Source organism: Poeciliopsis prolifica, unplaced genomic scaffold (genome assembly GCF_027474105.1).
Source record: "Poeciliopsis prolifica strain line A6 unplaced genomic scaffold, Auburn_PproV2 SCAFFOLD035, whole genome shotgun sequence".
NCBI lineage: Eukaryota > Metazoa > Chordata > Actinopteri > Cyprinodontiformes > Poeciliidae > Poeciliopsis > Poeciliopsis prolifica.
The window spans coordinates 1,378,719-1,394,722 of record NW_026562410.1 but is presented as its reverse complement, the minus strand read 5'-3'; the positions used below and the strand labels follow the sequence as shown (position 1 = coordinate 1,394,722).

Below are 16,004 nucleotides of genomic sequence, written 5' to 3'. Positions count from 1 at the left end.
GGAAAACAACTATAAGAATAAGCCAGGTACATATGGGCCATTAAGCTGTACTCGTATCTGCGGTGGAGAAATGGAGATTCACATCTCAGGTTGGAGAATATGTTTAAGGGACAATGGCAAGCTGCTTTGTGGAGGTGTACGGAACGCAGTGCCATCTGACTTTTTGTTGTTTGCAATGGAACTTGAGAGGTTGATCTGTGCTGCATGAAAGTAAATGCAGAGACATTCTCAAAGAAAAACTCTCTTAGGCTACAAAAGACTTGAGAGTGGAACAGAGGCTCCAATGAAACGGTGTAGCTGAAAGTCTTTTCATGTGTTAAAATGGATCAAAGACCAGTTTTAAATCCATTTAGAAATCTCTGGCAAAGATTGCATAGGTTTTGCGTGCGAAACTGTGAAATTTACACACATTTTCTCTCCACTTTGACTGAAATGGAATTATCTTACAAATAAGAATCGGCTGAGGGTTCAGCCTTAATGTGCAAAGTTTGTAGAGACACTGAATAAGAGTTTTAACTCAGGGGGACAGAGCAGAAATATACAATTTTTCCAGATTTTTTTTAAATCTAGAAAATCATGCATCCTTTTTGTTTGACTTGAACAAAAAGTTGTGTTCCGTATTGTGTTATTTGGATAAATAAAAATTCTTATCAAAGTCTGTGCAAAATTTTAACAGTAGATAAATATGTTATATTTACATTTTTTGAAAACACTGCTGTATTTCAGAAAGCACAGAATATTGGACTCTGAATTACACTTAGTCTGACTAGGTTTCACTGCACTGAGGAGGCCTTTCTAGCTAAATTGAAGTTTAATTTACCTAAATGTGATTTGGATCATAAGCATTGCTTATCTGAGATGAAATTGTGGAACTTTAGGTTTAATTATCTCCAATGAACCCAGAAAAAAGACCTTCTTATCCTCCTATACTTTTATTCATAATAAGGTATACTCCAGAGTAAATTGCAGAACTTTAATGTTGAAATGATCTGAGCTTTCTTCAAAAACCACAAAGTCAGTAATCTAGAGAAGAAAGAGCTGAGCCGCAAAACAAAGCTTTACCCAAATCTATGTCTTAACCCTCATGTATGGTCATAAAATATGAATAACTGAATATAGTAACTGAAATGATGTTCCTCTGTAGGGCGGCTAAGCTCAGTCTGGCTCAATCCTACGTTAAGGGAACTTGGAATAGAGCTGCTGCTCCTCCACAATGCACTGAGGTGGTTCATCTGGCCAGGCTGGATCCACCGAAGAGTTTCTGAGCAGGTCCAACTGGGCAGAGATGCCACCACAGATCCATTTATAGGTGACAGACTATAAATGGAGGGCTGCATTTTAGTTTCATGTGTTTTTTGGGATTTTAAACTAAACACCACGGGACAATTTCGAGATGCTGATTGCACCGGCAGGAAAGTTAAAGAGTTCACCAGGTTCAAAGAAGCTCTTTGTGACAGGGGAGAACATTTTATGGCAAACACTCTCACAGCTGTTGAGGAAATTTTCTAAAAGCTACAATTCTTAACTCTAATTGTGCCACTAGTGGATAAAGTGAGTTGTATAAATATTGACACAATACCTCATTAAAATGGATTCAGATGTAGTAAGAATATTTCTGTTTTTGACAAAGGCAGTAGAATATGGTTGTCCAAATTCTCCACCAACTTTTAGAAACATTTTCAAAACCATGAATTTCAAGGAGAAGCAATTTAGCGAAGGACATTTGCTAAATGAAGACTCTTGAATGAGACTACGTCTGACTAACTGGTTTGGAAAAATAGAATCCTTCATTAGTCTAGAGCAGGATTCTTACGAAGCGTCCGTGAGGCTTGCTACAACAGCTCAGTTAGGAGGAGAAAGTCCAGTGAAGCCGTGTGTTTTCAGTCTGTTTACTGTGCTTTTATTAGGCATCCTGTGGCACAGACATGCTTTTGAAAGGCCGTCTTTATAGCAGTTTTCCTGTTTATGCTCAGGGGTGGGAGGTCAGCACTCGCAGCCTAGTGCTGAACATGGTCAATCCGCCTGCATAGGAGAACTTTGTCTGCAAGCATGCAAAAGAGCTTGCGTGCATCAGCTGCTCAATGAGAGGGATTTAAAATGATGTGGGATCTAGCTGCTTCAGCACAGAGATGCAGCCTTTGCTATTGTAATAAGCTATGCAAGAATGTGTCAAGAAACGATACATAGGATATGTCTAGATGTGTTTGGTCAGCCAGACTTACCTGCGGACCCCTCTTGCCTGGCAGGCCTGGTTTCCCTGAAGGTCCTGGCAGTCCCTGGAGAGAAAATTTTCAATCAGTGCTCCATGCTGACAAACCAAACAAACAGTCTCTTCAGTACCCCAGTAGTCTTCTACAGTCATATTTGTCAAATCCATCAGCTCAGGTTTTTTGATGAATGCTTAAATGCTTCTGCTCTGTGTCAAAGAAAAGTGGTCCTCTTTCCCTCTGAAGTAATTCAATCTCCAGGTGATAAGAGTTAAAATGTATTTATCAAAACTGTCAGAGCTCATGCGGCAGGAAACTGCAGAAAGACTAGAAATAACAGGTCATTTCCTGCGCCACTCAATGCCTCTGTGTGTCTCTTTCAGGCTTCTGCTCATTCGTTTTCTTTTAATTAGAAAAGAAGGACAGGAGGAAGGAAAACAGAGCTGCTGTAGCTGCTTTGGCCGACATAAGGCCTGTGGATCCCATGATTAATATTTCATATAGATGCTCTGCATTTAAAAGATATCCTCAATTTATCTTTGTCACATAAATTTAAATTACAAGTTTCCTCATCTTAGTGTCAGACATTCAACATTTAAATAGGAAAAAGGAAAAACATTTTGTGATCGTCTGAAATACTTTACATTCAGAATTGTATGCTCTGAAGTGTAAATTCATGTTCACATCAATTTCATCTTCAACCGATTTTATACCTCTTAAAAATATAACCAGGGTTGCACCGAATTCAATTGTCAAGCTAATCACTGGTATAAGAAGATTGGTGATCTGCTGATTCCTATTTTATCCAATTTTTAAAAAAATTGACACTGTATTGTACGGTCACAACACATAATCAGTGCAACTGCTCCAATACAAATATAGCGACAAACTTGCTAAGCTGATGACGGTGGGGTGACTTTTGTTTAATTGCACACATGCAGATGTGCCCTGGTGGGCAGATTAGTCAATAAGCAATCAATCAGTGAAAGGAGACAGTGCCTAGTTTTCAGTCCTCTGTGGGGGTAGATAAAATTGCTGGATAAGATCTGCTTCAAATTAATTCATTAATAGCACTTGTGGTATGTGCATAAAATAGACCTTTCCACAGAATTTGTCTCTTTCAGTCCTTCATCTCCATCACCAGGGACAGCACTAAAGAACTGGCAGAGAATACTGAAGATGAGGTAGTAAAGCTAAAGCAAAGAAGTGAAAAAATAGGAAAAGACCATCAATTAGTCTGGAACATTTGGAAAGATCTTACATTATGGGGTGCAGATAATCAAGAAAAAAGTGAGGGATCAGCCCACAACCATTTACCTTGGAGAAACTTATCCAAGATCTGAAGAGATCCACAAATGGATTGTGATCTTGCAAACCTCATATGTAAGTCAGTTTCACATTTGCCAGAAAACATTCAAAGTACTGGTTTTAAATCCTGACTGTCCTTCATGTTTCCCTGCCAGAGAAGGCTTGGAAATAAGAAATGTGCAATCAAAATCAAGCTTTTTGGCATCAACACAACTCACTCTGTTGGGAGGAACAGAAATGCTGAGCATGAAGAACATAATTTTAACCGTTAAGTATGGAAATGGAAATATTATGCTCTGGTTTTCTTTTTTTTTCTCAATAAGGGTGACTTTAATGCATCCTGTAGTCGAAGGAGCCATGTAACATAAAATCCTGGAGGATACGTTTCTATCCTCAGCCAGAACACAGAAAGTGGGTTGTGGAAGGGTATTCCAGAAAGAAAACGAATCAAAACACCCTGCCAAAGAGACACCACATTAAGTACTAGGAGGGGCCTAGCCAATCTCATGACCTCAATGTAATAGAAAATTTGAGGAGAGACCTGAAATTTCGAGTTGCCAAGTGGCAGCCAAGAAACCTAAAAGATTTAAAGAGTTTCTTTACAAATGAGTGGGCCAAAATCCTTTTTGAGATTTTGAGCAAACCTGGAGACCACAAGAAATGTGTAACTGCTGTTGACTGCCAACAAAGGTTTTATGAAGTCCTAGGACATGTTTTGTTGGAAATCAAATACTAACAAAGGTAAATTCAGATCAGCTTCAATATAATTCATATTATCTGGATTTTTGGTTGATATTCTCCTTCTCCACAATAAAATGAAACAGCCATAAAATCAAAAATTGTACAAAAGCAAAATGGGCTTAAATGTTTATTTAAAGCACTTTATGCTGTGAGATTTAGTCAAATTAAGTTCTGTTGGTTGCAAGAGTATTTAAGCTCTAACTGTTTAAATGTCCCTAAAAGCTGGCAGACAACTGAAAAATTAAATCTAATTGCCACATAACCACATTAAATTTAAACATATGGCCACTACATTAGCTTAACAATTTCACTTGCAGCATTTATCAATTTAGGTACTATATGAAATAGATTCAGCTGCACAACTCAGGTTACGAGAAGACTTTTCAAAGCGGTAGGAAAGCCTGTCACATTAGTCAGAAGAAATTACCTTTGCTTTGCTAAATTAAGCAAACAATAGTAACTTGTTGTAGCAAACAGTGTAAATTTTCTTTTTTAATATTTACTTAGCATAAGATACTCTGGTAATTCCCTCTAATCTGTCTATCCCACAACTTATGCCCAGTTTGGAGTACATTGCATCAACAATACAAAAACCACAGATTACTTATAAAACCTAAAAAAAATACAGAAAAATAAATAGTAGTATGCACACATTAATGGTGATGAAGTAGTCTTAGTGCATCTGCAAAAAGCAGAGACCTGGAAGTAAGAAATTACTTAAGCTGAGTGGTCACCTGTAATGCAGACAGATTCTGAGGCTGAGTGTGAACTGACCTCTTGAAAGGGTTAAGCTGGGTTTCAGCTTCAGGCGACACACTGAAGACCTGACCTAACCTTGTGCGTGTATTGAGAAACTCAGTGTTTGCCGACTGCTTTGACCTTCAACCCCGAGCTGAAAGGGGCTCAGTGTGACCTTGACTAGTCTCTAACAGAGGAATCTGGTCAAGAGATGGCAAAGCGTGAAACGCGGCACGTCACAACCATCCTGGATGGTTCAATGAACAAATGGAGAATGTAAGGAAGTAAATTAGGAAATCCTAAACTGTTCAAGACAACGGAAAATGTATTTAGAAGGCTTTTTATTTAAAGTGTTTGTGTTTGACTTAACTGGCATCTGTAAAAAGTTTTGACATAAGTTTTGACAAAATTCAGAACCGACTGGCTTGACTCTAGTGCGACATTAATTTTCTTTTCTTTTTCTAGAAAAGGCCACCCAGAACCAGCAACAGAGAACATAATTCAAATTTCAATTCTCAGTTTAATTAACCTTTTTGTGGTACTACTTCAAATTACTTACCGGTGGGCCAGGGTCTCCTTTCTCTCCCTTTGGTCCTGTCAGCATTGAGAACTGTGTTGGTGGCACCTCCCAGCTCTGGAAATCATCAGTAGCAGGTGGTGTTACTATGTCTGTAGGCTTGGTAGGTCGAGGAGTGACTGAAGCCTTGGTAGTTTTGGGTTTCTTTGTTGGCTTGGTAGTTTGTTTAGAAATTGGCTTTGGGGGCTTAGCAGTTATAGTTTTCGGGACTGATGATTTTTCTTTGGATAGTGTTGGTTTAGAGGGGGTAATTTTGACATAATCTGGTTGGGAATTGGGCAAAGAAACTTTGGATGGAGAAACCTTAGACTTGGGGAGTATTTTCTTGGGTGTTGTGGGCTGAGGTTGGTTTAGGACTCTAGCTTGGTCTTGTAAAACAGTGTCAATTTTGATTTTGGGGGATTTGGTGGTTGGAGTGGTACATTTCTTCTTGTCTGTTGTTATAGTCTCTTTTGAGTTGCTTTGATGAGTAGGCTTTGGTGGTGGTGTGGGCTTAGCAGTTTTGTGATCTGACGCTTTCAAGTTTGGGGTTGGAGATTTTGCATGCGGCGCTGGTGTCCTGAGTGGTGCTGTTACAGTTTCAGTCTTGGTTAGGGAAGAAGGGACGACGAAACCCAATTGGGATGTGGTTGGCATCACAGTTACTAGCAGGGGAGTGGGTATGGTTGTCTGATTTAGCTTTTTTTTATGGGTGGAGGTCACATACCTAACAGCTGAGGCAGCAGCGGCGACATTCCTGGCAAGGCTCAACTTTGTGGTCTTCCTTGCGGTGTCTGAATCACCACGCTTAGGGGTAGTAAGAGTAGCTGAAATGTTTGTTACTCTTGGTAGAATAGGTAGTAAAGGAGAAAGGTTAGGCCTGTAAGTGTCAGCTTCCCTGCATTGTTTCTTAATGTATTTGCAGTAGTTGTGAGCTGCCTGTGCAGAAGGGACCAGATCAAACTGGCAAATTGCTCCTTCAAAGTATCCTGATGCTTGGTGCTGGCTTGACTTCCCCAGCAAGAAGGAGCCTTGGAGTTCTGGAGCCAGTCCCTCCTCACTGTCCCACCCAAAGTCTGCCTGGACACTCTGCTCTCCGCAGGAGGCATATAGAGTCACTGTCTTTCCATTAATTTCCAGTGCCAGCTGGTGCCACTGGCCATCATGGGGCTCATAGGGCAGTGTCACTGAGGTGTTCAGTCCTGTGTGTAGGACTAGACTACCTGGTACAAGCTGCAAACCAAGAAGGAGCTTCTTTTTGCTTGAAAGCAGAGTGAAGAGGAAAGCACTGTTTACACGATGTGAGCGAACACTCAGGACCAGTGCCAACTTGGGCCAGATGGCCGCTGGAAGGACTGAGTGCAATGGAGCCTCAATATGCGCCCTCTGGTTGAGGATGATCCCTGCTCTGAATGGAATGACCCCTTCTGGCACAGAACGTGACGGCTTCTGTCCCTTAAGCCCCAACTTTTGGAGGATATCAACATCTGGGAAAAAAAGAGAATGCAGTGTTAGTCATGCATGCCTGTTGCTATATGCTCCATTTCTTATCTGAACAGCATGCTGAGTTTTAATGTTTAGAACGAAGACTACATTAGCGTTCTGTGTAAACATTTTTAGATCATTTAAATAGGTTGTATTACATTGCAATTTTATTAGGATACAATGGACACTGTGGTATGGAATAGCACCATAACATGAAGACTGCAGAAGAGCAATCAGGTTTACAACAATTTTATAGCCTAATAAAAGACTTCTCCTACCCTGTATCTTGCTATTAACTTTGCAAGGATATTTACATTATTTACATTTCTACATCTGCAGAAAGAACTCCTATTCACTTCAAAGAGTATTAAAAACACCTAAAACTTGAACAAAAGCTTTTCCTTCCACATCTTCTATTTTATTCGATGTCAATACTTGCAGAGTGTGCTATATATAATCAACCTAATAGAATATGAAAAAACTTTACTGATGCATCTTATTACCAAAACAAAGCATAAGAATGTAAACCATATAAAGCATTGAGCTACTTTGTAAGACACTTTCAGCTTAACACTGCAGGGAAGTAAGACTATTTTGATTATTTTACCTATTGTCTTGGTCACTGAATGAGCAGTTTCAGAAATGTTCCTCAAAACAAAGTTGTTTTTTTCTCAGTCTTAGCCCATAAGCCACTTGTGATGTCTTAAACAGCATTAAACTGGCCACAACAGTAACATGTTTTCTGTTTTAATGGTCTGCAAATTGTCAAAAGAGCAGCCTGAAATAAAATGTGATGCAACGTCTGTAAGTGTTGGTTCTAATTTCAAACTACGTTGCCCACAGCTTACACGTCTTGAATTACGCCTTATGTGATTGAAATCAGGTTATTTGAAATTCAGCTGCTTTGAAGCTAAAAATAAATAAATAAAAAATTCTGTAAATGTAGATGTTGAGACTAAAGCAACATCTTTCTGAACTTTGTATGCATGTCTTGGAACCCAACTGCATCCTAAAGGGGCTTAAATCTTTCTTTTATAGTTTTAATAGTCAGCACATTTTGTCACAAGTCAAAGAGAACTACTAAATATTAAGGTGCACCGTGAAATTGGCAGCAGATTGAAACAAACAAGTGTATAAAATTAATTTCCAATAAGCGAGCTTTAACATGTCTTGCAAAAAAGTACAAAAAAAAACATTTATCTTGGTTTTATTTCAACATATACATCTATTCCATAACCTGGAGAATTACACAATAATTTCCCAAATTTGTAGTTTTTCAGTGAAGCAAAGAGACAGCTCTGTAACTCAGAGGTGTTCTAGGAAATTTGTTATAAATGTGCCGGTGTTATTTACAGTTTTGTAAGAGAAATAAGAATAGATTGGAGTCAATACTATCAGTTCAAAGCTTTAAAAAAATAGACCTTTTGCCACAAAACCTCTGAATGATCAATCTTTATTAATTAAAGTATAATATCTATAAATACTCTGTGTATTTTGCACACAGTAGCTTACTTGCATAATCAAATATGTTACATTTAAAGTTCAATATCAATATGATTAGCTTTGGAAAGCCTGATATATTCTTTTCACACATTAAATTATCCCAGTTAGATTTTTGGATTATTTGACTTGCTTTCACCAAAATAACTCAAGGTTATTGATTGACACTGTGTTTTCTTCAGATATTTAGAAATGAGCATACAATCTCCCTCCCTGGAGCCAGAATACAGTATGCAGCTTTTTATACAGCTTTAACTCTGTCAGCATTCAGTCTCAAAGTAGTCCCAGCTTTCATCTTCCCAATGACCTGTGACCCACAGGCTCCGCACTATCTCTATTGTCCTCAGGGTAACTCGCTCTTGTGGTTGCCTGTTTAGCATACTTCTTTAGAACAAATCTACAAAATATAAAATTGCATCTTCCTGTGTCTTTCTGGGAGCAGCCAGTCACTGCATGTTGGCATTTTGGATCATTTCGGTCGGCTTCTTTCGCTACATTTAGTGCAAGACCTTCGACCATGCACTGAGAAGAGGGATGAGTTGCCTTAATGCGCAATGTTCCGGAAAAGCATTGGTCATAAAATCTTTGTCTGGAATAAAAACATTTGGAAAAAATTATTACGGTCAGACTTTTGAGTTGTACAGTAGACGACAACTGCTGAAAGTTATAATGCAGTGTGCATTTATTTTGTGGAGAGAATATACCTAAGATAGGGAACAGCTGCTTCGGTGCAAAAAGAGTTTTTGAATTTATGAGTCAAAGAAAATCTTTCCAAATAAAGGTTTAAGATGTCTTCACAGTCTGGTTTTCTAAAGCTTTTCTTGCCTCAAAACATAAGGTCTTCGTAAAATAGAACTACGGAATACACTGAGTGTATTGTGTAGTCATCCTCAGTAAATTTTCCTCTTTGTGTGGTCTCTGGCAGCAAGGAACAGCAGGACGAGGCAGTGAAGCAGGACATGCATTACATGTAATGTACATACTGACGTTTCCAAAGTCCTTATTTAACAAATTATACTATTATAGGGGCATAGTGTACATTAACCCAGTGGTTTCATAGCGTAACATACATGTTTGAACATCAGTGTGTCAAGCACATGGCAAGAGCTCATAGCATTGCTCTGTGCCAACTCACTAATGTAGCACAAATACAAAAACCAAGGGTCTTTGTAATTTTATCCGCTGTAGAGGATGAAGTCATCTATTCTCACTCAAGAGATCTCCCCTCAGCTGCCCCTGAGCACTGCAGTGTGAGGAGTTATGATTATTCTCATTCTTCATATTCTCATATTTTTCTTTCAGCTACTAAAGCTGAAAAGTTAAGAAAAGAGGCTTTTCCTAAAGGTTGTAACCTTTCGCAGTCAGAATATATCTGTAGAAACAACAATCTGGTTGCACAGTGTGAATTAAAAACATCTTGGGAATAACATATAAAGCAAAAGGCATAATTTTTCCTCAATTGAAAAAAAAAAGTTTACTAAAATCATTTGAAAAACCTTTTAAAGACATGTTTTACTTCAAAACCTATGAATTAAGAATTAACAAAGAGGCTAAGTCTTACGTAATATTGTTTTTCTATATGGTGATGACTTACTGGAGTAAATCTGGAACTTCTTCAGCAAGAAAAACCACCAAAATGGTGAAAACGTAACTGGACCTGTTATTAACAGTATTGGTTCCTGGCAAGAAAATCATAAGTTCAATTCTCAAAAAACTTTGCATGTTCTCACAGTGCCTGTATGGGTTCTTTACAGGTACTCTGGCTTCCCCCAAATGTCTTAAATGATGCATGTTTGGTCAATGAACCACTTTAAATTTCCCTTAGGTGTAGGTGTGAGTGTGAATGGTTGTTTTAAAACAATGGAGTAGTGACCTGTCCAGGGCGTCGTTACCTCACCTCTTGCCCTCTTGCCCTCTTGACTGCTGGAGTTATGTAGCTCATAAATGTGAAGTGAACCACAAGGTCTTTTTGTGGTTAAAATGTCCTAATACCATTTCTTCTTTAAATTTGCTTCCTTTATTGATTTTGAACTACAGGTATCATCGCAACAGCTGCCTCAAATTCACAAAGAAATCTTGCTACGGCTTTGAACTCTCCACAGCTTTACTGAACAGGCAAAGGACAACTGCAAAGTCACCTCAACCTTACATATATTTTCTTTTGCCTTAACTGTTTTGAATATACAAAGAACAGGAATGAATGGAGATGAATAATAGTCTTACCTTCAGAGTGTACTTGTGTAAGTCCCAGGTAACAAGTACAATATAAAACTGTACAGAGCAATAGGGCTCTCCTGGTAAAAAAAAAGGAAGAATAGTGTTAGAAGAAGGAAACAGTTACAGTATATGCAGTCAGAGACTTTCTTTCATTTTCATTTGATTAAAAACATGTAGTTTTAAAATCCTTCCTTAAAGGTTGTCTTAGGTTTGATAATGCGGAGACATGCAATTCCAATCCAGTTAAAATATTGTGAATTTCTTAATAATCTTGCATATTCCTTTTCATCACAATGTTTCAACAACTTTCTCTGAGCTGTAGCATCTTTGTCACTGATATTTATATGAGGCGTGGGCACCAAGGAAAGGTTTGGTACATGCAACCTGTTAAGCATATTATTGACATTATCACTTTTTGATATTAAGAAAACATCTAATTGTAATATTCACAAAAATTATCAATCAGTTTCCCTCACATTGCAATGTTGATTGTCATTTGATTTAATTGTGCAGCTTTAGTTGGCATTCAAATTGTGAATTCATAATAAAACTAATAGGATTATTGAAGTTCCCAGTTGGAAATGCAACCAGAATGTTTCCAGAATTGAAATTTTGACCAGGGGAGTCCCAAACGGCCCACAAGTCCACATTATTAAATACATCAAGCAGAGTAAAAGCTGCAGGTATAAACTGTCTATCAGCATCTCTGACAGCTTATCTATTCAAAAGACTGACATGAAGTCTCTGTGAACATATTCCTTCCTAGCATATTATATGCATTCAACCCAGTGGTTGAATGCATATAATTGAGAATACTAAACTTTATTTACAATGCTATTAGAAACAAAACTGGCTTGTATTGTTATTGCTATCAACCACAACAGAGAACAATTCCCACAATTAGAACACATCAATGGAATTAAAAATGACATCAATCCGATCTTAAATGTGTTCCAGTCCTAGGCTCATAAACCAGTGGAGTTTCCTAAGTGATATACTTAGAGCACAGCCTAACTATAATTAGAATTACATCATCAAGCACTGAGTCAGCAATGGTCATTTAGACTTATTGTTGGAAGTGCAAATAAACTTCTTAATTCAGCTTTCAGTAAGTTTTGGATGCAAGGGAGCCCTGCTATATTTTAATCGTTCTCAGACTTGTTATCTTTAAGAGTCACTTGAAGACTTCAGTCAACATCTTCCACACACACATATCTGAAAGCCTCTGAAATGACTAACCTTGCTTTGCACTTCTGTACTTATTCAATTTCATTCAAAGTTAGTAGCTAATATTTAGACCAGGATCTTCAAAGCGGCCGTCACACAAAAATGTGGTGCATTAAAAAAAAGCTTTTGAGGGAATGAAGGCCATTTTGTGGACCGTGAAATTGTGTCATATCTTTTAGGTGTGTGTGTCACTTTTCATGTTCCCTTTATCAGAATTTTACATATACATGTTGGGATTATCGACTTCTGCTAAATCAGGTGAGATTAAGTAAGATTATCATTGGTTCATTCCTGTGTTATTTGAACAATAGTTGTATAAAGGCGTATTCTGTAGCAGTGTGAAAGTCTCTATTTTTCAGTTTATAGGAATAGTGGATTTGACAATCAATAGAATATTTACAAAGAACACATCTCTGTATAATTACTTTCAGTTCAAGGAACTGTGTTATTCGGAAACCCGCTTTACAGCACAAATTCATAAATTATCCTGAGATTAACGTTAACATCAAACCAAAACACAATCTTTAAGAAAAACAACTGTAAGCAACTGAGTTTCCATGGGAGTAACAACAGGAAGCAGGATTCTGCAAAAGCACTTAGAGCACCTCTTTGAACCCTCCCCCCCCAAACACAAACACACACAGGGCTGCAGGTTGTGGATTTTGGAGGCCAAAATACAACCATACACTTATCCAATAACTCTTATTTTCTCAAACCAATATGCATTCACACATGGCGCTAAACAAAAATATCTCTCTCAGCAGTCTCTACAGCGCCAGGTGTGCAGCAGAACCTAAAGACTGGCCCATGTTAGTATTGAGAGCTCAACAAGGGGACCAGGCTCTAGTGACAGTCAGGGGAGCCACTGTTTACTGCTGGAGGTCATCCAGACACACATGGTCACACACACATTAGAGGAGGAAATGTGTATAGCAGCTGTGCCTAGAGGGCCACAGAGAAGCAGACAAACAGGGTTCCAAATACAGCAATGTGGGAAAGAAATTAATGAAAGCAGCTGTCTTAAAACGTATCTACCTGCACCACCTCTGACAAAGAGTTGTCTCCGTGTTTAAAGGAGTCAACAATTAGTCTAAACACAGACGAGCATCAGAATCCCGTTCAGACCTGGATAATTATAATCAGAGTATGTGTGCAACATGTACATTTGTGGTGTCTGCGTCGTCTGCTCTTTCAGCCCCTAGATGCTAATAAAGCTTCATCACAGCCATCCCCACACACAGCTGGCTGTGGTTTTCACAGGATGTGTGTGTGTGCGCGTGCTTGCGCGCGTGTTTAGGTGTGTGTGTTATCTCCATGCCTCCAAGATAATTACAGTCTGATTTTGTCTTGTCAACTGAGAGACCCATCCTCTGAAATCGAGTCATGAATGCACTGGTTGTTGTTGCAGTAAAAACAACTTTTGCTTTATTCCTCGGGCCGTTTGCATCTGTGGAAACTAGAACAAGTTTACCCAGGAAGCAGCGTTGTTTTCCTTGGCTTCTGCTTATTCAAAATTCTTAGTTTCTTGTTTAGGTTTCTATTAGAGTGCTTTAGAAGTGCCCATGACAGGTAGGCTTTTGCACAGCAATTGAAGTTTTTTTGTTTGAAATGAGTCATAAATCAGAAAGGCTAACATCAGTACATTCAGACTAGTGTGGTTTTATTGCTGCAACCATGAGCAATGACATGACTCGCATTGGAAATTCTACCATAAGCTGAGTAGACAAAATGCAAGACGGATGAGCAATGGCTCCTATGATGTTATCCAATGAAACAGACAATGATTTTTATGTTATTCTAAACCTCTCTTTTGAAAGCAGACCTATTTGATGAAAGTGGATTATTACACACATATTCCTTTAGTGTTTTTTATAGTATCCAAGTAGTATATGGAATTTTAACAGTGATTAACAAAGCTTGCATTCCTTGTAGGCACTAAGTCTGCAATGGTTTTACTGTAACTGTCTTGAAACCTGCACTGTTTTTCTGCAGACATCAGTTGAGGTTGGTTTGTTGCAGAAGGGAGGTGCAGTCGGATGGAGTGGGAGGAGAGGGGAGTGTACAGGTTAGACACAGAAAGCCCAGTGTATAGTTTCCATTTCTGTTCATGTGTTTAGACTACTGACTGATTCCATGCAAAGGTTTCCCAAAGGAGATCCTTCCGCACCCCCCCCACACACACAAGTACTTGCACACAGTGGAAAATTCCTATAGATGAGAAGACCCTAATGACACTAATGTGGAGGCCACTCACACCTCCATCACCAGGTCTCTTTGTGTTCACTTGGTGACTAATTTCAGTAATGACCTAATTCAGTCCTGCAAATGATAAATACCTAAAGGCTAGCAAATTCATTGGAAATTAGATCTGAATTTGATTTTGCAGCTAATCCTAAGGGTTAAAACTGAGTTACCCCCCAACCCCCAAGAAAAAAACAATTACCTGTCCAAAAGCTATTAGATATAAAGGGCGACACCATGTGGACGCCTACTGAAAAACAACTCAGGTAGGTTGCTTTTATTGCGCAATTACATCAGCAGTAAGGAAGGGCAAAGCGTTTATGGATGAAGCTCAACAACTTGTTCTGATGATTCAGCTGTGATAATCTCTTTGTTTAATTAAAGAACATAAAAGTGGTTACATCCCTGGAGATAATAAAAAGATAATAATAACTTCGAGCAAATAGCGTGAGGAGAGAACCATGCATGTCCTAAACATTGAATGAATGAATGAATGAATGAATGAATGAATGAATGAAACTTTCATTCATCTGTGGACATCTGCAGCCTATTCCCCACCACAATTTCAACACTAATTTCAGATTAAACGAGCAATAAGGTTAGTTTTAATGGCATTTTCTTTAAAGCACTAATGCGTTGTTGGCAATGCGTAAAAGTGGCCGCTTGGAACACCGGGACAGTGGAAAATATCCGACGGCGCAGAGGATGCTGATGAGCCTCTCATTGCATTTTATAGGTCCTAATAATTGCCCCTTATTTTCCCTTGTGTTGTCAGATGAGTCAGGTTAGATAATCTCGCATAGAAGATTGAACCGTTTAGGTTTTCCAACATTCAAAAAAATAAAAAAAAAATACAAATAAAATAAACATAAACGTGAATTGCAAGGATTATAGCCTACATGTATTGCGTAGCTTCCATGTTTTATTTTAATAATGACGTAGGTTAACTGATTCCTGCTGCAACACTAAATGCTTCACATCGATATGTGCCATGATCAATATTCAGAACCTCCTTTGACCCCATGCGGACATCAGTCCTGGACCAAGGAAGCCGGTATCACAGGTAAGAGTGTCTGAACGGATCCCACAAAAAAAACATCAAACATAAAACAAACAAACAAACAAACAAAAAATCTTACTTACTTTGTATCTAGATGAGAGGTTCTGCAATCTCTCCTTCGGGTGCCTAAATTCATTTGTATTCATTTGTCCTGCCAGTCAAAAACCTGATCCGTTAATCACAGCGTGACTCCTTTGCGAGGGGGGCAGAAAACACCGGCCGCCGTTTCACGCATTTGACAATCTTGAGATGAAGTTCCAGACATAAAACGTCACGCTGAGCTGCCTGTCAAGCTCGACATAGAATCCTCCTGGTTGTCTTGTTTGACAAGAGAGAGTTTCCAGGTTGCGATCGTCTGGCGATATTCCTTTGTGGCTCATTCATTTATGCCGATCCAGATTGAGGGACGCTGCTGCGGCCGGTGAGGGAAGCTGCGTGGGTTCTTCTCAGCGGGGTTACGGAGTCAGAAGCGCTGGACTCATCGCTTTCCTTTTTAAATAGATTTTTCTGAGGGTACAAACGATGGCAAACGAACCGCGCCGCCAGGTGTCAAGTTACAAGCCCAGCGGTTGGAGAAAGCAACTACACGCCTCTTTCTCCAGGGGGTGGCCACACGGGATTCTGTCCCAGAGACTCTGGTTAACCATATGAATGAACCACGGTGACAAAGTTGGGCTGGATAGGCACCGAGTGAGGATGTGCTTGCAGGGCGCACAAAGAGGGT

General features: G+C 39.0%; 1 protein-coding gene across 1 annotated transcript in view; it reads right to left on the bottom strand.

Annotated features, from left to right (window-relative positions):
• The window catches only part of col27a1a (collagen, type XXVII, alpha 1a), a 75,546-nt gene extending 59,797 nt beyond the window's left edge, over positions 1 to 15,749 (bottom strand). The window contains exons 1-4 of the mRNA XM_055052378.1: positions 15,364 to 15,749; positions 10,759 to 10,829; positions 5,554 to 7,037; positions 2,223 to 2,276 (exon numbers count right to left, since the gene is read on the bottom strand). Coding sequence (XP_054908353.1) covers positions 2,223 to 2,276; positions 5,554 to 7,037; positions 10,759 to 10,829; positions 15,364 to 15,416 — 1,662 coding nt within the window. The 5' untranslated portion in view covers positions 15,417 to 15,749. The remainder of the gene's footprint in view (positions 1 to 2,222; positions 2,277 to 5,553; positions 7,038 to 10,758; positions 10,830 to 15,363) is intronic.
• Positions 15,750 to 16,004: the final 255 nt, after the last annotated feature.